The sequence below is a fragment of the Saccoglossus kowalevskii genome, chromosome 10, assembly GCF_978046115.1.
Source record: "Saccoglossus kowalevskii chromosome 10, keSacKowa6.1, whole genome shotgun sequence".
NCBI classification, from domain to species: domain Eukaryota; kingdom Metazoa; phylum Hemichordata; class Enteropneusta; family Harrimaniidae; genus Saccoglossus; species Saccoglossus kowalevskii.
In genome coordinates, this window is record NC_140650.1 from 19635932 (window position 1) to 19662539 (window position 26608).

Below are 26608 nucleotides of genomic sequence, written 5' to 3' on the forward strand. Positions count from 1 at the left end.
TTTTTATTCATGCTGACAGGGACTTAGTCTGATCTGTACAGTACTATTTAAATTAACATGATGGTAGTTTAGAGAGAACGGTTTGGGATGGTATTGATAATTTAAGATTTTAACCGTAAATGTCTTCTCCCAAAACTCATTAACACAACCAATTAACCATTTGCTCCACTCTGATACTTTCTTGCAACAATGTTGCTGAAACCATTACTAATTTGCATATTTGTAATCCCTTTAACCAAAATGTTGTCATTGTGCAGCACATGCAAGGTAGTTTAACCTTTTGACCACCAGTTCCCTTTTTTCATCGCAAATTCACAGAATTGTGTTTATGGTCTGCACTTTGCTTCAGAAGATTGGGACAAAAATAGCTAAATTTAAAACTTAACTCAAATTTTTCTGTTGACTCCAAAATTAGGGTTCATTTCAAGAAATATTGAGGAATATATAAAAAAAAAGTGCAGCAAACATTTGGGCAAGAAAGTCTAGGGGTGATGAAAAGATTAAAGCGCTACAATGTTGTGTTTGATATGGGACCCATAGCAATGTATACAACACATGTAAATAAGTTTGTTATTTACATAGAATTCAAAAATGCGCTGCACAACGACTGCACAGCACTTTAAACATTGCAAAATTATTATTTTTGTTTTTATGTATATTTTTATTTTAAATATCACTTTCTTGTGTATTATTTTTCATTATTCATGCTGTAAAATACAGGATTTGTACAAACAACAAAATCAACCACATTCCTCCATATATGTTAACTTAGCATTGCTCAGTTTTCTTATTTTGCAACCAAAATGTAAACTAATAATACAGGAATCCTGCCTGATTACAGAGACTTCTGATTATAAAAATGTTTTATAACTTTCTCACTAGCTATGTATGTAAGGCAATATTGATGTGGAAGGATGTAAACATATGATTATATCTTAAAATAACTTGACAAATACAGTACAAATTATGGAATTAAAATCTCTATAGCTTTCTTTTAAATGGCTGGCTGGAGGCCTTATAACGACAATATTGCTCATGTAGCACAGGTTGATACAAATGTGTACATTCTGAGTACCGTATTTGTGGCGTCTTCGAAGACACCATATTATTCATCTTCCTAATCCAATTACATGGTGTAAGATGCTGTAACATCTTGAATATGCCTTTTATATTTTTAATTTACATTGTCGAATGTAGAGACCCTACACAACCCAGATTTATACTATTTAAAGGCAACCCTTTTTTACTGTGTATATTTGCCTGGTCGAAATGAAACATATGTGGCTAGGGCATGATTGAAACAATTCAACAATAATTACACAGGATTTCGATTTTTGTATATATATATATTTCCACACTGAAATGACTACAATCTGACAGATATTTATACCCTGAATTTATACCTATTTGAACAGTAAATAAGTATATATATGACAGATGTACCGGTATAATAATTGAATGATCGTAATGGCTAATATATACAAACTCATTCTAAATGATAACCTAAAATCAAAATGTTCTTATTTGCAGTGAAGTTGGTTCATTTTCAGTGTCCAACACTTAATATAATTTCCAGTATGAATTTTACTAAATAAAGACTATTTACATTACATTGACATGTTATTCCTAAATACATCTGTTCAAATGCTTGACAACAATTGGACAAATCTGTATAATATATATTATCCTTCACTTTCAATTATGTCAAATTACTACATTTTAAGCTGCTTTGTGATTCGAAGCAAAGTATCAATTGCAATTGTTATCAGTCTGTAGTGATCAAAATCAGATACTGTAATTACTGTGCAAAGATTTTAACACAGTTGTTATCAAGGTCAGCTACAACCACTCTACATGGTACATCGTCAGTTACTGCTACACCTCCTGGTCTATTCAGTCCATCAGTGTTCTTATCAATACGGCAGATGAAACGACCACTTCTATCAAACTTTTGTAGCTTATTATTACTACTAGCTACATATACATATCCCTCATTATCAATAGCTATGCCACGTGGTGCGTATATCTGACCATCTCCTTTACCTGAACACTTGAATGAATACATGTACTCATCATCTGTATTGAAGACTTGTATGCGGTTATTGTTATAGTCACCTACAAATAGCAATCCTTGATTGTCTACAGCCATGAAAGATGGCCCTTTAAATTGTCCTGGATTACTTCCATAACCTCCAAATGATTTGATGTAATCTCCATTTGTTGTGTATTTTCTTATCCAGTGACCATGTTTATTCGTTTTCTCGTAAACTAACCCATTCCAATCAGATACATACACCATACCATCAGCAGGTCTAACAGCAATGCGTTGAGGATGCTTCATGTTTTCACTGAATTCTTTGATCACATGACCATTCATATCACTGATAACAACTTGTTTATTATCATAATCTACCATGTAGTATTTGTCATTAAATATGCACACATCAACTGGAATAATTTTTTCAATTTTTGTAATATTTTTATAATTTCCATCCTTGTCTGTAATTTGTAGTCTTTTATTACCCCTGTCAGCTGTAACAATGTCACCATTCCTATCTATTGTAACACCAACTGGCTTATTATACTCCCCTTTTCCACTGCCCTCTTTACCAATGGTCTTCACCAATCCTTTAATGACATGGATCTGTGCAGGTGTTCCTGGTGTTGGCTGATTGTCTATTGTCACTGACACTTTATATTTCCCATCTATTTCTCCATGTACCATCACTGTGTGTGTTCCATCATTGTTATCCTGTACTTTGATATCGTCACTTGATCCATCAGGTTTTGTTACTCTAGCCTTAACCACCTGACGTGGAATGACTTGTTTTCCTTGATTATCTCTGGTTGTTACCATTAAAGTAGCAATGTCACCTTTGATCAGCTGTTTTGGGACATTATCAACACTACAGTTTTGTTGACATGCGTTTGTTGCCAGCATTCCTACAACATCTCTCCCTTGATGAGGTTTGAACTCTATTACATCAGGAAGAAGTTGTGGTTTAGTTTCCATGGTAATCAACCCATCAATTCGTTGTTGATAAACTTGTTTGGCACTCAAGATCTGTCCGGGATTCCCATGTTGCACCAGTGTCTCTAGGTAGCTGCAAGTACTGACTATGTTCCCATGTTTCATCTCCAGTTCATCAACTTTGATTTCTATATTCTTCACTCTAGCTGTGTATTTTATCTTTAACTGATCCACCAATCTCTCCTTCTTTTGCTTAACTACTTCCATTTGTCTTCTCAGATCTTCCAAGATTTCATATGTTTTCTTGTTTATTTTTGCTTCTTCTTCTTTACAATAGGTTTTCAGTTTCTCACAGGCTGCCTTAGCTGACTTTTTACTTGTCTCGGCTTCATCTGCTTTCACTTTCAACTTCCTGATCTTCACTTTTAATTCTTCGGAATACTCATCCGCCACCTCTTTAATATATCTGTGTTGGTGTACTTTATGATCTATGATTGTACACTCCAAACATATAGGTGTCTGACAGGTATCACAGTAGTACTTCAACTGGTTATCTGTGTGGACATTGCAGTATTGTATCGGCTGTACAGCAAATGGTTTATTGTTCTTTGTCTCTTGATATTCGTCAAGCGATAGAAGCCGATGAGATTGTGTTGCCTTGGTTTTTTTATGTACTCTAGTACAAGATGTACAGGAGTACTGTTGGCATTCAACACAGATAGAGGTGACTTCATTTTCTTCACACAATTCACACACTTTAGGGGTACCAGCTACCAGTTTCTCGGGTATCTTGTCTAGAAGTGAGCTCATGAAGAAGTTAGACTGCAGATCGTTGATGGGTACCTTTACTGACCTGTTACAGGTTGGACACATGAAGGTATTGGCTACTCCTTTCTCAGCTAGTTGTACTAGACACTTCTTACAAAATGTATGTTGACATGGTAGTATCTTTGGGGCTGAATACCGCTCTAGACATATGGCACAACACAGGAAGTCTTCATTAATCTCTGCCAAGACAGCACCAGCATCTACTACATCAAAGGCAGCTACAGCCATGATTTGACAATAGTCTGTAATATATAATGTTAAAATAACACAAGTGGAGTAAGTCTAATATTATAGAATCTGAAGTGAAATCATATATGCCATATACTAACTCACTTTTAGTGTTTGTATCTCTGGTGAAAGCAGATTATATACTAGTCCTGCACATGTGTTCATTGATCAAAGAATTTTAAATGCACACATTGCAGTATTGTATCGGCTGTACAGCAAATGGTTTATTGTTCTTTGTCTCTTGATATTCGTCAAGCGATAGAAGCCGATGAGATTGTGTTGCCTTGGTTTTTTTATGTACTCTAGTACAAGATGTACAGGAGTACTGTTGGCATTCAACACAGATAGAGGTGACTTCATTTTCTTCACACAATTCACACACTTTAGGGGTACCAGCTACCAGTTTCTCGGGTATCTTGTCTAGAAGTGAGCTCATGAAGAAGTTAGACTGCAGATCGTTGATGGGTACCTTTACTGACCTGTTACAGGTTGGACACATGAAGGTATTGGCTACTCCTTTCTCAGCTAGTTGTACTAGACACTTCTTACAAAATGTATGTTGACATGGTAGTATCTTTGGGGCTGAATACCGCTCTAGACATATGGCACAACACAGGAAGTCTTCATTAATCTCTGCCAAGACAGCACCAGCATCTACTACATCAAAGGCAGCTACAGCCATGATTTGACAATAGTCTGTAATATATAATGTTAAAATAACACAAGTGGAGTAAGTCTAATATTATAGAATCTGAAGTGAAATCATATATGCCATATACTAACTCACTTTTAGTGTTTGTATCTCTGGTGAAAGCAGATTATATACTAGTCCTGCACATGTGTTCATTGATCAAAGAATTTTAAATGCACACATTCCATTATCATAATGTTGGGAAATCACAAAATGATGAAAATTCTATAATGAATTATATAATGGTCTAGAATTAGATCCATGGGCATTTAATAATCGAGCCTTAAGTTATGCTGGAATTGTTCAAAAAGGAACTCTTATTTCAATCCATGTCTAATATTATAGAATCTGAAGTGAAATCATATATGCCATATACTAACTCACTTTTAGTGTTTGTATCTCTGGTGAAAGCAGATTATATACTAGTCCTGCACATGTGTTCATTGATCAAAGAATTTTAAATGCACACATTCCATTATCATAATGTTGGGAAATCACAAAATGATGAAAATTCTATAATGAATTATATAATGGTCTAGAATTAGATCCATGGGCATTTAATAATCGAGCCTTAAGTTATGCTGGAATTGTTCAAAAAGGAACTCTTATTTCAATCCATGTAACTTAATTGGTACAAAGATGATTGCTTTTACAAATCGGATTCAAAATTAAAACTATACTTATAATTAATTATAATCTCCTCAATATGTTGAAGAAATGGAACTAACAATGAAAACAAAGGGAGAGAGTAACATTACGTATCGTGTGTAGCTGAACTTTGCTCTGATTGGCAAAAGTCTACACAAAAACATTGATTGAATGGAAAACTCAAATGGGATCCCCCAAGTGGGGGGAGGTGCTGTGTGTTTACAAACAAAGATTTACTTATATTTTCACTAGCAATCATGAATGTTATCGATAACATACTTTATAAGTGCTTTTTATAAATACTATTTACAATTAACATTCTAAGGGTATTATAATAATAGAAATAATAGATGCACCAGTTAACTTGTATGACTGGCCTACAAACTAGTACTCATATGAACTTTATACAGACTAAAAATGGTTTTGCCATAATATCCCACATGGGACGCAACAAAAAACTATACAAAATGTCCATGTCTGTTTTATTTATTACCAAGTGTCACAACATTTACGTTTCGCTAAGGGGTTTTGTTTGGATATCATTTTTTTATTCTTGGATTATGTTATCAGAAGTGTTAAATTTAACATCTTGTTTGAAATGCTGTTACACGACAATTAAAAAAACAAGACAACTTTTTGTAGAGAAATAAGCCACCAGCACAGTACAGTGCTAAAATTTTACAGGTCACAAACTTTTGAACTACTGGTAACTTTTCAAGATGGCTGCTTTAGTTATGTAAAGTATTTCCTTGTAAGTGCAGACAATTCTTAGATATTATGAATTTGATTCTCACAATCAATGCATATGTTATAAATTAGAGATAACATAAATATTAATTATTCAGTCTGTACACATGGTATAAGATTTATATAGTTTTCCACACCCACTCACTGTGTACTAATGTCTGCTGAAAAATAGTTAAATATAAAAACCATCTTTCTTATTGTACTTGCTGTCTACAAGTTTGTAAAAAGTATTAAGCCTCTGTTTTTGTTACCTACCTGTGTTTTAGATTCAAAAGCTTACAAGCGTATATAGGTTCCTGTATCAGTCACGACAGACAATGTCCTACTTGTATGACGTATGTGGACATACTGGTAGAAGACTGGGCTTTATATGTCAGGTGAACTTTGATCGCTTACCACTCAAGTGTTTTGTTGGTACAGTGTAGATCGAATCCTGGATAGCAAGGAGTCAACCATTATAAACTATGGGGGGAAGTCTAGATGATAGAAAAAACAGCAAAACGGGGACTTATGGATTGCACCTCTGTGCGTCCATCCGTGCATATCCGTGGACCTGTATCTTAGACATGCCTGGACTAATTACATTCTAACTTCAATATACATCATACATAATATTATATATAATCGTACATCAATTTGTTTCACGATCTGATTCAAGATGACCGAATGGCAGCAATTTTTGTACTGAAAAGTCATCAAAATCAAGCATTTCGCATTTTCTTCAAACTTGGTACATACATTAGACATTACGAGATCCTGATGCACGTCATTTTATTTTTCAGACGGGATTCAAAATGGCTGACTGGCGGCCATTTTGTTTTAATGAATGGGCTTCTAGAGTCATATCTCTGACATGCTTTGACTGATTATGTTCAAATTTTATATATTCATTATACATAATGTTATAGATATATACATTTATTCAAAATGGCTGATTTTGTTTTAATTAGTACTGTTCCAGAGCATAATCTCTCAATATGAACAAGTACTCGTTTGATGATCAGATACAAATGTCAATAATTTTAATGTTAATAATCATACTCCTGACATGTTTTATTCCAGCTATATCACTATAAACACAACTAACGGGGAATGTGCCATGCATGGCTTGTTAAATCAGATTTAGCCATATCTGCATGACCCAAAATGGCACAGAACCAGTCATATTAAACTTGGTAGATTAACAGTACCTGGCTGTTGGCTAACTGAGACACATTCATTTTTTTCAGGATTTGTTAACAGGCAGCCATATTGTACATCAATAATTCTTATTGTTGATTTCTATTTATGCTTGGTGTGCTATATATCTGTATAATTGAATTAAAGATTCACTGTGAAAGTCATTATTTGTTTAAAAAGGAATCTATTCTACATTTCTTTGTAGTGTTTCAAGAGAAATTCATCAGGTGTACAAACATATTGGATACTGTCCACAGTTTGATGCCTTGTATGATAAGTTAACTGCCCGGGAACATCTACACCTATATGCTAGATTACGTGGTATACAAAAACAACAAAGGCACCAGGTAGGTACATGTGATGGAAAGTACTAAATACATTAATTGAATTATTGAATGAATGGTTAAAATAAACTCTTTTGCCTGAAGGTCTGGAATTATAAATGGGCATACATAATGAGACATCAAAAGTGTACCTAATGAAATGGAAATATATATGCATGTAGATAATGGGGCATCAAAGTGTCCACAATGGAGTGGAATTATATATGCACGTAGATAAATAAGGCATCAAAAGTGTCTCCAGTGGAGTGAAATTTGAAATTATATATGCACATAGATAATGAGGCATCAAAGTGTCCACAATGGAGTGGAATTATATATGCACATAGCTAATGAGGCATCAAAGTGTCCACAATGAAGTGGGATTATATATGCATATAGATAATGAAGCATCAAAGTGTCCACAATGGAATGGAATTATATATGCATGTAGATAATGAGGCATCACAGAGTCCACAATGGAGTGGAATTATATATGCACATAGATAATGAGGCATCAAAGTGTCCACAATGGAGTGGAATTATATATGCACATAGATAATGAGACATCAAAGTGTCCACAATGGAGTGGGAATATATATGCACATAGATAATGAGGCATCAAAATGTCCACAACGGAGTGGGATTATATATGCACATAGATAATGAGGCATCAAAGTGTCCACATTGGAGTGGAATTATATATGCACATAGATAATGAGGCATCAAAGTGTCCACAATGGAGTAGGATTATATATGCACATAGATAATGAGGCATCACAGAGTCCACAATGGAGTGGAATTATATATGCATATAGATAATGAGGCATCAAATTGTCCACAATGGAGTGGGATTATATATGCATATAGATAATGAGGAATCAAAGTGTCCACAATGGAGTGGGATTATATATGCACATAGATAATGAGGCATCAAAGTGTCCACAATGGAGTGGAATTATATATGCACATAGATAATGAGGCATCAAAGTGTCCACAATGGAGTGGAATTATATATGCACATAGATAATGAGGCATCAAAGTGTCCGCAATGGAGTGGAATTATATATACACATAGATAATGAGGCATCAAAGTGTCTACAATGGAGTGGAATTATATATGCACATAGATAATGAGGGATCAAAGTGTCCACAATGGAGTGGAATTATATATGCACATAGATAATGAGGCATCAACGTGTCCACAATGGAGTGGAATTATATATGCACATAAATAATGAGGCATCAAAGTGTCCACAATGGAGTGGGATTATATATACACATAGATAATGAGGCATCAAAGTGTCCACAATGGAGTGGAATTATATATGCACATAGATAATGAGGCATCAAAGTGTCCACAATGGAGTGGGATTATATATGCACATAGATAATGAGGCATCAAAAGTGTCCACAATGGAATGGAATTATATATGCACATAGATAATGAGGGATCAAAGTGTGCACAATGGAGTGGAATTATATATGCACATAGATAATGAGGCATCAAAATGTCCACAATGGAGTGGAATTATATATGCACATAGATAATGAGGGATCAAAAGTGTCCACAATGGAGTGGAATTATATATGCACATAGATAATGAGGCATCAAAAGTGTCTACAATGGAATGGAATTATATATGCACATAGATAATGAGGCATCAAAGTGTCCACAATGGAGTGGGATTATATATGCAGATAGATAATAAGGCATCAAAGTGTCCACACTGGAATGGAATTATATATGCACATAGATAATGAGGCATCGAAGTGTCTACAATGGAGTGGAATTATATATGCACATAGATAATGAGGCATCAAAATGTCCACAACGAAATGGAATTATATATGCACATAGATAAATGAGGCATCAAAGTGTCTACAATGGAGTGGAATTATATGTGCACATAGATAATGAGGCATCAAAGTGTCCACAATGGAGTGGAATTATATATGCATATAGATAATGAGGCATCAAAGTGTCTACAATGGAGTGGAATTATATATGCACATAGAAAATGAGGCATCAAAATGTCCACAATGGAGTAGAATTATATATGTACATATATAATGAGGCATCAACGTGTCCACAATGGAGTGGAATTATATATGCACATAGATAATGAGGCATCAAAATGTTCACAATGGAGTGGAATTACCATGCACATAGATAATGAGGCATCAAAGAGTCAACAATGAAGTTGAATCATATATGTACATAGATAATGAGGCATCAAAGTGTCTACAATGGAGTGGAATTATATATGCACATAGATAATGAGGCATCAAAATGTTCACAATAGAGTGGAATTATCCATGCACATAGATAATGAGGCATCAAAGTGTTCACAATGAAGTGGAATTATATATGTGCATAGATAATGAACATTGAAGCTGGGCAATATATGAAGAGGAGATATAATTTATGAGAAAACATTTGACACTTATAACTTCTTAATGTTTGTATTGTAGGTGGTGGAGTGGACTTTATGCAAATTAGACCTGCTACAGTATGCAGATAAACCTTCACAAACATACAGTGGAGGAAATAAACGTAAACTATCAACTGCTATTGCTCTGATTGGTAATCCAACAGTATTATACATGGTGAGTTTTGAAAACATTACATAATTGTGTTTTTACTGTGATGTGATCAAAACAGTTTTTTTCAGATCCAATCTGTTCATTAATTTATTCATCATTCTTGAACATGTCCAATCAAGATGGCTGACATGCCCATTTGGTCCTAAAATATGCTGTATTCAAATCATGCATCTTTTGGCCCACTCAAACTTGGCATAATTTGAACACATGATTAGTCTTTTTCTAATAATAAAATAATAAATATTGTGATTTTGTGCATGTTTCAGTTCACTAATTTTAGTCATTTATCAAAGTTGATTTCAAAAGTGGGAAAATATTATTGATATAAATTATTTTTTGTTATGAATTGTTTATATTGTGACCAATATTGTACTGACAAAATCCACTGAATTTTCAAACTCTAATTCAGTTTTAACTTTGTCATTATTAGGATGAGCCGACTACCGGTATGGATCCACAGTCTAAACGTTTCCTCTGGAAAATAATATTAGATATTATTCGAAGTGGTAGATCAGTGGTACTAACATCACATAGGTATTTATTATTCATCTAAATATTATGAAGCGCTTTTAATTTTATGAGACAAATATTTTCACAAGGTGATAAAAATTGCTTTACAGTCACTTTTGCAAATGTTGTCCTCGTGAACGCCATAAAATCATCAAATTGCAAAAAAACAACTTATAGTATTTTTGACTGTACTATATTATATTTAAGGTGTTACATATTAATCAGAGCAACAAGGATTGTTAAATTGTGACAGAAGTGGAGGCTATATGGTCACTTTTAATATACAATTCATGGTTTATAGTCTTTGGTGTACAAGGCTTTAACTACATGCTTATTCAAAGCATTATATGATCATCAGCCAATCAGAGCTTGTGTTACCGACCACATACAACATAGCCTGTTTTAGTAAGACTAGCTTTAATTGGTGGACAATTAAATCTCACAAAAGGAAAGCTGTTAAACTTGATGAGCATATGTAGTTGGTAGCAGTTAGAGCTATGTACACCAGAAACTAGAGTCCTCTACCTACATCATATTTTCAATCAGACTGTAATTTATGCTAATGTGGTGGTCATTTCTATTATATGTGACAGTGTTTTAGTAAATAAATTATAGCTGCAATTCACTAAAATTGTTAAAATCTCAACCAAGAATGATTGAATAATAATTAGATATATTCAACATGTTTATTGTATTCTGTACTTATCAGCATAGAAACCTGGAAGCTTTAGACAACCTTTCGTGTAGCATACATTGTATACAATATAAAAGGTGTGTCTCAAACTATGCGATATGTTCTGTATTATTTCACTGAAAGTTAGTGTATGAGCCTTCTCATCAATCTAAATAAATTAATAAAACGCACTTTTATTATTTGCACTGCACCTGTGATTAAGTAAGTATAGGTACCTATAATGGATGTTATCAATAATGATTTGTCTGTCATGAATCACCAAAATCAGTAAAATCTTCATGTTTGTATTGTGTGTTTTAGTATGGAAGAATGTGAACATCTATGTAACCAGGTTGCTATTATGGTGAATGGACAGCTGAAGTGCTTTGGTAGTTTACAGCATATCAAAGATACATATGGCAATGGGTATACAGTCACTGTTGTACTCAATAAAGAAACGTTTCAACTACAAATTGTGCTTGACTATTTCAGTCAGGAATTTCCACATGCTGTCTGTAAGGTATGGTGAACAGATATCTCAAAAATGGCAAGATTGTTGTTTTTTTGTAAAAATGAATGCCAATTTATTTAAATTTGGTACAAAATTAACCCACATATTAAGCTGTTTTCATCGAATCTTTTAAACGTGTTCGTGTTCGTTTTAGGTAATGGAAAATGATGTTAATTTGATCCAAACTTCACTAAAAATAACAATTTTTTATGTATTTTAAATTATTGTATGCATATTGATTAGCTGATTTGCATATAACTGTACCTGATTGTTTGAAACAAATCCTTAAAAATGATACTCTCTCCAGCAAGTTGAGTTTTGCAGACTGCTTGTGCTAGTAATTAGGTTGTTCAATTGAGAAGAGAGTCAAACATACACTGACTAGTTGCATGAAAATAAAACTTGTAGAAGGGTGTTGTGATTTGGTGTTATTCTTTACAGGAAACTCGTTATAATATTATACAGTTTGATTTGAAATCAAGTGAATTGTCGTTGAGTGCCATATTTTCACAACTTGAAGTTATGAAACAAAGCATTGACATTGAAGATTACTCTGTTAGACAAACCACACTGGATGATGTAAGTTTTTAACAGAAATATCATTATATTTATTGTGGAATTAACCACTATAAATATGTCTTGTTTATTCTTAAATCATGATGGGAATTCATCAGTTGAGGAAATTTGTCTACAAATCAACTCAAACCCTACAAACCATACTGCACTCATTTACATATTGTGTTTCTATTATTAGGTTTTTATAAACTTTGCTAAGCAACAAAGTGAGCCACCTTCATCTGGTACTGAGCATTTGGTTGATACAAGTGGTGAAGTGAATGATTTGATGTTACAACCATTTCCACCAGAAGATGACTCGTCTATCCTAGTTTAGTTTCTTAGCAATGACAGTGAACACTGTGCTAGGGAGAAGACAGTAAATCACATTGGATTGTGATTTATTGAGTTGATCATGTCTACTCAATCTGAATATAATTTTTACCAGATTTTGAATTGTTTATTATAAGACTGTAAATTTTATTTGGAGAAATTGAACTTTATTTTCAATTATAATTATACAATGATATGCATTTTTTTTATATATTTAATACATGTAAGACAGATAAGGTTTGAAATCTGTAAAAATGAAGTGAGGTATTTACAAAAAAATATGTATGAAATTTTAAATATGCATAATTTTTTTATTTGTGTACTAAAACCATGAATTTAATTTTTAATTTAATTGAGCTAGTCTCAAATCATGCAAATGATGGTTTTTATACATTCTCAGGTTTGTAATACAAATTGATTTTATTTAAAATTTGTTGTAAATTATTCCATTTTTTCAAATAATATAAATTAAATATAGTGAATACTGTTTTAATTACAATTTTTTTATGTTATGAAATCGGTGTGGAAAGTGTGTATTTGATTTGTTAAGGGTGTGCTTTAACCTCGTTTTTTATGAAAACTTTTGCTGATGCAATATTCTTTGGCAAATCATTGCTAGGGTTTCAGGAGCTTGGTTGAAAAAAAAACCTGGTACCACATGAGCATTTTAGTCCAGTCATTCTAGCAAAAAAAGGGGGCCAACCCATCACAAATTGCAACAGAAATAATTGCTTCACAGTGCTTTTCGGAAAAGTATCTAGATTGACATACTAAAAGTCGAGGAAAATCTAGACTTCCGAATTATACCTAATTTGCATATATTCAAAATGGCCGTTTTACACATTAATACAACATGGAAATATAACTAATATAACATATCCTTAATTCTAGATGAGGTATTTTAAAAATTCAGGATGCTATGGTATTGTTTTGAGTTGGAGAAGGTATGAGAGTGCCAAATGTGTTGATTGGGTAGATGAAAATTAGCATAAATCCAATATGGCCGCAATAATATAATTATTTAATGTAACTTCTCTTCCGGCTTCTCTTCTATGTGGCATAAGTAATAAGTTTAAGAATACAATTTTAAACAGAATCGTACAGTACAGAATAGATGTAAATAAATGGTTTCCTTGGTAGACGGATGCTTCATTTGCATAAATCCAACATGGCCGTCACATCTAAAATAAAAACCTGACAGGAATGAAACACCTTGGTTGGATCTACAAATTTGCATATCACCAACTGTCTGTTTCATCAGGACGCAACTTGCCCCATATAGCATCTGCAAGTAAAGGCTTTTGTGGTTGTTGCAGCATGAGCGAGGAATCAAATAGAGCTGTTGGGTAACTACATAGCTCAAACTCGAAGATTCCTTCCACATCATCAGATGTTTTGCAAGCAATTATCAGGCGTTGAAACAGAAGTTGTAGGTCCACCTATATCTGCTGACCATCAATTTTGATGGATGACTTTGAACCAAGTGTAATCACGTCACTACTCTTTTTGAATTTGAATTCACCAACTGATTCTCCAGTCATGGATCCCAATATGTTTCCTCCAATGATTTTAGCTCTATCCACATTCACATAGCTATCTGCATTCATACCAGTCATGATTCCGAAGACCCATATGGGGAGTAAATGGATTTCTGTCAGTTAAAACAATCAGCAAGGTGCATGTTTCCTTCATATCACGGAGTTGTCTTGCCTTGGTCATCTCCTTGTTTTGCTCACCTGTACTATATTTTACATCTGTGAGCTCTTGCATTGCTCTGTTGATTTCAGCACAGGCAGGCGTTGACAGTAGCCAAGTAAGACGCTGTTGTTCAGTCATACCCCTACCTCTCGTAAGTCCACCACTCGTTTTCATGCTTCTTCATCAATACTTGCTCTATGATAAGATCTGTGGACAGGCCTGCCACAGGCGATTACTTCTTCTAACTCCATGAAATCCAGCTTCAAAGTTCTGGTATATATCAGGGTGATCATTCTCTAGGCTAGACATGGATTGCAAATACAATTTGGCTGATTTTGTATATGAATTGTGTCCCGAGGCAGCTAGGTAAGGACGCATCTCTGACACAGCTTGGAGATGTATAGCCCAGTTTCCTATACGTTCAGCTTTGAAAAACATTCTAAGGATGTCCACCATTTCCATGTATTGTAACCATAGTGTAGCTGTGTTGTTATTCTTCATTAATCCTTTCTGTTTATGAAGCTGGTCTTTGATCCTGTCCAGAACTTCAGCTGCACTGGTTTCCTCAGCTGACTTATCCCCTTTCATCAACTCATCATATATTTACCTGGCTTCCTCTAGATCTTAGCAGTTAGAGATGTGTAATTCACCTGACGATGCTATGCCTTGACATTGCTCACCATCACCATCTGTACTATCTGTGATACTTGATTCACCTGAATCGCCTGGAATAGATACATCTAATGCAGTGGACAGAATTAATGCATTAAGAACTGCGTCAATGAGCTCGTACTGCCCTAGAAATGGCCTTACCAGCAACGATTTGCTCAACTGCTTTTGGGGCATATATTATTTCCAGAAGATCTACCAGACCAGAACCTGCCATTAGATGGGCAATGCTCCCACGAAAACTTATTTAAGTATGCAATCCGCCCAGACGTAAAACCATTTTATGTAAATTGGTTTCCATGGGTGCAGCAACTACAAATGTGAGAGCTCTGCATTATCAGTGATAAACTTAAGAGTAGAGGAGACACATGTGATTTCACTTGAACTCATATCAATCATTGGGAGGAATACCACTGATGATTTACCAGGATGGTTGCCATGATGGACAAACTGCATCATTCCTGACCAAGCTAGTCTAGAGGGACCGAACAAGAGTGATGTCTTCCAAATGATGTCGAGATTTGCTGTTGGATCTTTAGCTGCCTTGAGGACTGTATCCCTGTACTTCACTTCAGCAATACCCTGGCCTTCGACTACATGGAACTGTATTTGAATGTGTTCTGTGGTTTTATATATATCTTTTGGACTAACATTTTCACTTGGAATATAGTTGGTTTGGTTAGTGCCTGGAGTTACAGTAGATATTATCTCCATACCATGTACCATTTCCATCCAAGGTTCTAGTCCACATTGTTATGTTATAGTCCACATTGTCTGCTGCATACTGAACAAACTCACTTGAGAAGATATGTCTGTCCCTTGATATATTGCTGCATTCTGTCCAAATCATTGTGTCTCTAAGTATGAACTACATAATCCATGACGGTGGAGTGAGTCTATTAGGAAACGTGATGAAAAATGGTGATGTAGCTGCACTGCCAAACCAATTTGGAGTGGCGCAAGTAGAACTCTGGGACGAGATGCTTGTATAATCGCCTGTCCAACTGATGCCAGCTTCACTTCAATGCCTTTCCCAACAAATTTTTCTTTTAAAAAACACTTGAGAGGCTCTGGTACAAATGCAAGACATTCTTCTTCCGATTCCGTTACACTAGAGGGCGGGTATGTATCATTCCACGTTTCGATTGATTTTATATCATCTCTAATTAACTTGGCAGCTGCTTCTATAATGTTAGTTTTTTCTTTCTCTGGGTCCTTCTCCTGGCATGACATTCTTGGAGAACAGCCTCAGCAGTTGTCTTGAAAGTGACTATATTAGCCTTTCCATTAATTTCGGTTATTATTATCTGATTGCCAAAATGTTCGTTAAGTTCTGCCTTCATGTGTGTATGACTATATGCTGTACTTTCAGAGTCCACTAAGAATCTGTCCATCAACTCGATGAGATCACTTATGGTAACTTGATCATCACCATTTTCTTGAAGGAACTGTGCGACTTCAAGAAATGCATTTGTTCTTTCTTCATCATGTGGTCTACCCATCTTCTTTCTTTTGGAAACATTTTGCCTAGCCATGTACTTTTTAGGAATTTGCTTCCCAGTACGAAAATTGACACTTCGCAACTGGTGATACACAGCATCAGCAGCAGGTAAGTCATGTACACTTAGAATTCTATCTCGTACATTGTTGGCCCATGCATCTTGCCTATCTCTGCATGTTGCCAATAATGCTCCTTTGTAGTCAATGGGAGTTACTGGGAAATAGCTTCCACGTATTTCGAAGTCAATTAGTGTGTTACAGAAGAGACAATCAGAGTAAAAGGTGAGGCTTTCTTCAAGTGAACACAGTTTGCGAGTACTCAGAACCTGAACTTACTCAACCTGCCTCTTTGCCTGGGCTTTTTTTAATGGATTGCAGTGAACACGCATGCCGGAGTTCTTGTTAAGCTTTCTTTGATTTATGTTCTCACTAAATTACTATTCTATATGACTATGACACTTTAGTGATTTACTAGAAGAACTTCTTGTCAGAAATATTCGCATTACAGTTCTATTGTTTTTCTGTTGTAACCATTTCATTCAATGTTTTGGATTACTTGGTATAAATGGTGGTGGTAACAACTACGTTTAGACTATTGACTGGTGATCTACCAATCACATCGGGTGATGCTTATCTCCATGGATACAGGTAAACAATCCACCATTTTGTTTAGTACTGGTTCAGATGCAGTTTTAAAACGAAAACTTATGTTTTGACCCTTTTTGCTGTGCCTCAACCACCTGGAGTGAAATAACTTGTTTTCCTTGATTATCTATGGTTGTTAATATTAAAGTAGCAGTGTCACATTTGATCAGTTGTTTTGGAATATTATCAACACTACAGTTTTGTTGACATGCGTTTGTTGCCAGCACCTAAAATGCACAACTATTGAAGGCAGAGTACCCCGGGCCCCATGTTGGCCATGTACGATGATTAATTATAAATAAATAGTAATTACTGGTATGGCTTATTCTTGTATTTCACATTGCATAACTGTTGTATAATGCAACAAGACATTATAAGAAATGATCACTGTCACTATTTGTAAGTTTTGCTAAGAGGGTTTTGTCTGGATACGATTTTTTTTTTATTCTACGATTATGATATCATAAGTGTTAAATATAAAATCCTGTTTGAAATGCTATTACACGACAATTAAGAAATCAAGACAACTTTTTGTAGAGAAATAAACCACCAACACAGTGCTAAAGTTTCTAAGGACACAAACCTGTGAACTAACTTTTCAAGATGGCTGCTTTTGTTATGTAAAGTATTTCCTTGTATGTGCAGACAATTGTTAAATATTTTGAATACAATTCTCGCAATCAATGCATATTTTATATTTTTGTTATTATAAATTAGAGATAACATAAATGTTTGTTTCTTGTGAGATGTAGTAATTGAATCTTTATTTGCTATGTAAGAATACCCTGGTGCATGTGTTGCACATTTCAGTCTGTTCACACAGTATAATAAATAGTTTTTCACACCCACCCTTATACGATATATATGAACTTCTGCCAAAAACACCAGGCATGGTTAAATGAAAATGGTCTTACCCATTGAACTCGCTGTCAACATATTTATAAAAAAAAATTATGTCCTTTATAAAGTCTCTGTTCTTGTTACCTACCTGTATTTTAGATTCAACAGCTTACATAGGTTCCTGTACCAGTCACGTCAAACAACTTCTCACTTGTATTGTGTATGCAACTACTCACTTAAAGCTGGCTTTGTGACAGTTTTCACGTGACCCGCGACCTTTGACATGTGCCTGTTACTGCTTGATAAAGCAGTTCTCTGTTTGTTGTTGTTACAGTGTAAAACAGTCTTCTCTTTTACACTAAGGGATCAACCATTAGAAACTATGGGAGTGTAAGTGGTAGATGGTAGAAAAACTACAAATGTCCTTGCATTAGTTTTGAGCAAGAGATTTGTTTTTCTATGCCAAATGTGTGTTATTTTTTTTATACATATGTAAATATAAATTTAGTTTCTGCACAAAAGTCTAAATGCTTATTGATTGGGTTTTGACTGTCACTCCCTCCCATCTTCCTTTTCTACATCTGTTTATCTGTTTGTTAGTTAGTTAGTTTGTTAGATTTATTTCAGCAATGACAACATACCGTACTCATACCCATACTTTTTCGGTGAGATTTAATTATCCATGTGTGGTTATATTTAAACAAAAACAATTTCAAAATTACAGTATTGTAACTTGTAAATTGTTATTTTGTTAGATTTCCATTTATGCTTGATGAACATAAATTCTTTGTAATGTTACAAGAGACATTCATCAGGTGTACAAACATATTGGATATTGTCCACAGTTTGATGCCTTGTATGATAAGTTGACTGCCCGGGAACATCTACATATATATGCAAGATTACGTGGTATACTGAAACAACAAAGGCACAAGGTAGGTACAGCTGATGGAAAGTACTAAATACATTGATTGAATTCTTTAAGCCCTCGGTTTCCACAGGAATGGTTAAAATAAATAATAATATATGTGCATACATAATGAGGTATCAAAAGTGTTCTCAATGGAGCGAAATTATATAGACTAGAAGTCAATTCACCAGTCCAGCTAACTATGGCTCCCTAAGTTGTTTATATTTAATCAGATACTATTTCGTCATCATGCTGTGTTACCTTTCCTGTTTATACCTCATGAGGGCGTTTTTTATGGCAAGAAGGCGCAAACGGAAGTCCTTCGCAGGTTTAAGGTTTCTCATATTTAAATCATCATAACTGAAGATAATCATTTTTTTTTATTTTTTTTTTCAAATTTATAATCAATATACATAACTTGATAAATACAAACACCAAATTAGGCTCTATTTAGTTCCCCTTTAATAGTGAACGTTCACCTCTGCGAAACGCATATTTCAGTAACTTTTCGATGATTCTTTTGTGGTCAAACGTTATCACAGTCGCTGCAGTGTTTATTGAGTGCATATGTTACAGATTTTCTGGTCCGTTTGTCGATTTCTTTTTACGGAGAGACGGTTTTGTACGTCTTGACTTGCTTATGGTTGTCATACTTTCTGCGCAGGAGTTGGCCTTCGCACGTTTTTGCGACAGAACACATGGTTCGGGTCTATGCACGGTTCCCATCAAATAGACAGATTGACAGGGACTGTGGTTTGACCATCCTCTTTCTTATGTCGATCTTCTCACTGATCAATATCTTTACTCAATAAAATTACAAATGCTATAATAATTAACTAAATAATACTTCAAAAAACAAAAAACTATGATTACTAGTATATTGGAAACAACAAAAACTATCACTTATCGCTGCTAGATGGCGCAATGACTAAAAGACGTCTTCATTACACAAACAAAATGTAAACTTTTTCTAGTCTTGAATACATAAGAAATAATACAAAACATTATGCCCGACTACAGAGAATTCTAATTATATAAGTGCTTTATAACTTTTTACTAGCTAAGCTTGTATGCAAATATTGATGTGAAAGGATGTAAACATTATCTTAAAATAACTTGACAAATTCAGTACAAATTACGGAGATAAAATGTTTATAGTTTTCTAATAAAACTATGTTTTAAATGGCTGACCGGAGGCCACTAAAGCAATTATTATATACGAGATGTTGTAAATCTATCAAACCAGACTACATAATATGTCCTATTGGCAGCCATTGTTATAACATTTGATGAATCCTATTATTACGAGGTTATATGGTGAAGACAGTATAGTGAGATTATTGCCCAGGGTGATACGACTTTGTACAGTATGAGTACTGTGTGTTTCTGTGGTGTTGTTATTATATACTTTCTGATCCAATTACATGGTATAGAGATGCCCATAACCAATGGAAATCATCGGAACTTTGCAAAAAATATTTTGACAATACCAGATAAACATTCCATATTTTTAATTTTCTAATATTTAATCTAGAGACCCTACAAAACACACACAATCAACACTAGGTAGGGGGTGCCACTGAACTTTTTGTACATTTTTATATTGAAAATAAATCATACAATTTTTGCAACCCATTATTATACCGAATAAATGTGACCATTTATTTTACTGTGGCTTGATTGAAACAGTTCAACGATATTTATGCAGAATTTAAATTCTTGTATATAGATCCATATTTATTCAAAATGGCTACCCTAGACAGATACAATCTGCCAGATATTTATACCCTGAATTTATACATATTTTGACTGTAAATAAGACCCATATATATATACTTAAAGAATCTTGAAAATCAGTGGTACATGTACGTTCCATGATTGGTAATTTCTAAATAGTGCCCATTCTATCGAAATTTGATGACAGATATTTTGTATAATAATTTAGCATATTAGCCATTTCTCAGATCACAGATTAATAACATTCAAACTCATTCTAAATGATATTCTAAAAACGAAATGTTCCAATTTGCAGTAAAGTTGGTACATTTTATATAATATACAATTTCATATAATTTCCAGTGTGAATTTCACTAAATAAAGACTATTTACATTACATTTATTTGTAATACATATGTTCAAATGCTTTAAGAACAATTGGACAAATCTGTATAATATTTAACACATTTTAACCAATTTAGCGAAGTATCAATTGCAACTTTTATCAGTCTGTAGTGATTGTCAAGAGGTCTATATATATTTGTATTAAATCTGAAATAATTCATACAAAGCGAATGGGAATGCCAAACAGTGACTTGTGTAACTTAAACTATATAGATCACACTTGTTGTGGGTTCTTTTCACGGGCCATAAAGGCATTGAAAATCATTAAGATGGTTATCGTTACAAGACGACAATGATCTCAGGCCAATAACAATTGGACATCTAAGAACCATAGAGAATTTATAAATAAGGGAACGAACACATTCATCATACACGCACAGCACTAAATGACACCAAATTTGAATTAACTGCAATGTGCGTACGCACACTTTAATACAAAGAGCAAAAGTTTGACAGTAAATACACAAATAGCTTCACAAAATCGGCTAATTAAATATTACTGCATTGCCTAAATATTTTAGACGGTTCCGATAAACGTAACCGCGGTCGAAATATGCAGGTAAGGCCGGGGGAAACTGAAACCTGGCTGTTTGTGCGTGTAAGGCAGATGTACTATACCGGACGTAACAATGTCGAACTGCAGCAACAAACGTGGCAACAAACTTCAGACGGCTTGGTTTCCAGGGGTGGCTCACATCACGAGGACGCTGTACAGTACTATAGCTGACACCAGGACGACCAGAGAGTGAATTCTCAATCTGGAGTTCAATGGTGACGTTATCTGTGTTATACCGTACTTCTGGTGGATCGTCCAACATGCCAACCAAGGCACGATTTCTTGTTCAATGTCACAGGGTGCTAGTTGGGTTGAGCTAAGGTTTCAAATTGTCCCAAACAAATGACACCAATAACACCCCTGTGAACTGGGTCCTTTAATAATTCGAAACTTAGGACAGTTATATAATTTATATGCGACATAAACAACAAGTACACGCTACACGAGTAAGGTTTAAACAACGTACTTTATTCCACACACCTAAAAGATGGGCAGGAAATGCCTGACCCGTTACAAGGGGTAGTGGGGTACACGTTGTTTTGTTACACAAAAAATATAACACTAGAAATATAATTCAGTAATAATATTGTAATATTTCCACACGGAAAAAGGGTAGTGGATTACGTTATACTATTACGAGGAAATGCCTAAATCGATAATGTAAATAATTGTCTAACATAGAATCTTACATGCATGCATAAAACTAAGAGACAAACATACATAACAAACAACGGACGCAAATAATATACTGGCGATCGGACACAGCCCTACCTACATACAGTTTCTTCAAACTAGATGAAAACGGGTCTTTGCGTGATAACGGTGTATTTTCCAGCGAGTCTGTGCTAACGGTGGCGACGACGGTAATTACAAAACGCAGTCAGAAGCACTGTAGTCGTAGAATACACGCTGCACACTCAGTCAAGCACGATACCAATCAATTACAGAGTTTATCTGTCCAATATTCGTAACTTGTAGAAGGAGAGTGGTCCGGGTGGATTCCCTTGCACCGCAGTACACCTCCGTAGCCAGTAACATAAATTAGAAGGCGCATCCAGTTCAGAACCAAAATCGGGAATGTCATTCACTGGCGAGTTTCCCCACTCGTTAACTGCAGTAGGCCGGAATTGGCCAATAGAATTATCTTTATGATGCACATTCCGTAGATCACAATACATTAATTTGTATGACAATACACCGTGTATTGTTCTAACGTTACTTGCAAACGCGTGATTAGTAGACACGTAAAAAATGGTATACTGCCAACAACGGCGAACCGACGTCCTCCAGAAGAGATCACAAACTCCCATGATGCAATATTATTCAATGGCTTACTGTGGTACCTACAAGATCGGACATCCACATTTGATCACATGAACGTTCAGATCGGGTTCTATCAAAGTCCGCTTCCCTAGTGCTGACTAAAAGAAACATCTTGCCACTCTATATTTAACAATTATCTATCGCCAAAAACAACATTGCCTATCTATCGCCGTAAGACAAACACAAAACGCCACCATCACGACATACAACATAAACATGATTTAATGTTTGACATTCGTGACATTCAATTTATTGGGGAACATATGTAAATCAAGATGACACCCCTTTGTTTACACTGCTCATTTCTAATTGGTCGAAACCAGAAGAATTGCAAGAAACTACCACATCAGGTGCGACAGGAATGTTATGCAAACTGACAGAAATGCAAAACCGAGTTTGTTGACCCGGCTAACCAAATTCACCAAAGTTTATTAACCTCAAATTCATTCTGATTCTCGGGAATCAAGTCTTCGGTACCATAGTATTTAGAGACAAATCTCACCCCAGGTAAATTCTTTGTCGTCCAATCAGGCTGCTCTCCTTGCGAAGAATTCGTGCATGCAATATATGTATTAAGTATTTCTTTATTTCTCCACCTATAACAAGTCACAAAGTATTCCCCTTTCTATGTAAATCATGTATGCATTTAAAAGCTTATAAGCCTAACAGGGAGGGCGTAATACTTGGAAATAAATTAAACTTTGGATTCCTGACAGTGATCTAAATCTAAAACTGTAATTACTGTGCAAAGATTTTCACACAATGGTTACCACGGTCAGCTAAAACCACTCTACATGGTACATCATCAGTTACTGCTACACTATTTGGTATATTCAGTCCATCATTGTCCTTATCAATACGGCAGATGAAACGACCACTTCTATCAAACTTTTGTACCTTATTATTCGAATTAGCCACATATACATATCCATCATTATCAATAGCAATGCCACGTGGTCTGTATATCTGACCATCTCCTTTACCTGAACACTTGAATGAATACATGTACTCATCATCTGTATTGAAGACTTGTATGCGGTTATTGTTATAGTCACCTACAAATAGCAATCCTTGATTGTCTACAGCCATGAAAGATGGCCCTTTAAATTGTCCTGGATTACTTCCATAACCTCCAAATGATTTGATGTAATCTCCATTTGTTGTGTATTTTCTTATCCAGTGACCATGTTTATTCGTTTTCTCGTCAACTAACCCATTCCAATCAGATACATACACCATACCATCAGCAGGTCTAACAGCAATGCGTTGAGGATGCTTCATGTTTTCACTGAATTCTTTGATCACATGACCATTCATATCACTGATAACAACTTGTTTATTATCATAATCTGCCATGTAGTATTTGTCATTAAATATGCACACATCAACTGGAATAAATTTTTCAATTTTTGTAATATTTTTATAATTTCCATCCTTGTCTGTAATTTGTAGTCTTTTATTACCCCTCTCAGCTGTAACAATGTCACCATTCTTATCCATTGTAACACCAATTGGCACATTATATTCCCCCCTTCCACTGCCACATTTACCAATGGTCTTCACCAATCCTTTAATGACATTGAACTGTGCAGGTGTTCCTGGTATTGGTTGATTGTCTATTGTCACTGAAACTTTGTATTTCCCATCTATTTCTCCATGTACCATCATTGTGTGTGTTCCATTATTGTTATCCAGTACTTCAATATCGTCACTTGATCCATCAGGTTTTGTTACTCTAGCCTCAACCACCTGGAGTGGAATAACTTGTTTTCCTTGAATATCTCTAGTTGTTACCATGAAAGTAGCAGTGTCACCTTTGATCAGTTGTTTTGGGATATTATCAAGACTACAGTATTGTTGACATGCGTTTGTTGCCAGCATTCCTACAACATCTCTCCCTGGATGAGGTTTGAACTCTATTAAATCAGGAATAAGTTGTGGTTTAGTTTCCATGGTAATCAACCCATCAATTCGTTGTTGGTAAACTTGTTTGGCACTCAATATCTGTCCGGGATTCCCATGTTGCACCAGTGTCTCTAGGTAGCTACTAGTGCTGACTATGTTTCCATATTTCATCTCCAGTTCATCAACTTTGATTTCCATATACTTCACTCTAGCTGTGTATTCTATCTTCAACTGATCCACCAATCTCTTCTTCTTCTGCTTGACTGCTTCTATTTGTCTTCTCAGATCTGCCAAGATTTCATCCGTTTTCTTGTTTATTTTTGCTTCTTCTTCTTTACAATAGGTTTTGAGTTTCTCACAGGCTGCCTTGGCTGACTTTTTACTTGTCTCAGCTTCATCTGCTTTCACTTTTAACTTCCTGACCTTCCACTTCAATTTGACAGAATACTCATCCGCCACCTCTTTAATATATCTGTGTTGGTGTACTTTATGATCTATGATTGTACATTCCATACATATAGGTGTCTGACAGGTGTCACAGTAGTACTTTAACTGGTTACCTGTGTGGACATTGCAGTATTGTATCGGCTGTACAGCAAATGGCTTCTTGTTCTTTGTCTCTTGATATTCGTCAAGCGATAGAAGCCGATGAGATTGTGTTGCCTTGGTTTTTTTATGTACTCTAGTACAAGATGTACAGGAATACTGTTGGCATTCAACACAGATAGAGGTGACTTTATTTTCTTCACAAAATTCACACACTTTAGGGGTACCAGCTACCAGTTTCTCGGGTATCTTGTCTAGAAGTGAGCTCATGAAGAAGTTAGACTGCAGATCATTTACAGGTACCTCTACTGACCTGTTACAGGTTGGACACATCAACGTATCGGCTACTCCTTTCTCAGCTAGTTGTACTAGACACTTCTTACAAAATGTATGTTGACATGGTAGTATCTTTGGGTCTGAATACCGCTCTAGACATATAACACAACACAGGAAGTCTTCATTAATCTCTGCCAAGACAGCACCAGCATCTACTACATCAAATGCAGCTACAGCCATGATTTGACAATAGTCTGTAATATACAATGTTAAAATAACACAAGTGGAGTAAGTCTAATATTATAGAATCTGAAGTGAAATCATATATGCCATATACTAACTCACTTTTAGTGTTTGTGTCTCTGGTGAAAGCAGATTATATACTAGTCCTGCATATGTGTTCATTGATGAAAGAATTTTAAATGCACACATTCCATTTTCATAATGTTGGGAAATCACAAAATTATGTAAATCACGATTTTGTTTTTTTGGAATTATATAATGGTCTAGAATTAGATCAATGGGCATTTAATGATCAAGCCTTAGGTTATGCTGGAATTGTTCAAAAAGGGACTATTATTCCAGTCCACGTAACTTAATTGGTACAAAGATGATTGCTTTTTAAGATCGGATTCAAAATTAAAACTATACTTATAATTAATTATAATCTCCTCAATATGTTGAAGAAATGGAACTAACAATGAAAACAAAGGGAGAGAGTGATATTACGTATCATGTGTAGATGAACTTTTCTCTGATTGGCAAAGGACAGTCTACACAAAAACATTGATTGAACGGAAAAACTCAACTGGGATCCC

The 26608-nt window shown here is 35.0% G+C and overlaps 1 protein-coding gene across 1 annotated transcript; it reads right to left on the reverse strand.

The window, feature by feature from the left end:
- Positions 1 to 1798: 1798 nt before the first annotated feature.
- Positions 1799 to 18367, reverse strand: LOC146737937 (E3 ubiquitin-protein ligase TRIM71-like). The gene is made up of 3 exons (XM_085504622.1): positions 18302 to 18367; positions 4223 to 4723; positions 1799 to 4041 (listed from the first exon to the last, which is right to left on the reverse strand). The coding sequence occupies exons 2-3, from the start codon at positions 4707 to 4709 to the stop codon at positions 1799 to 1801; spliced, it is 2730 nt and encodes a 909-aa protein (XP_085360748.1). The 5' UTR covers positions 4710 to 4723; positions 18302 to 18367.
- Positions 18368 to 26608: the final 8241 nt, after the last annotated feature.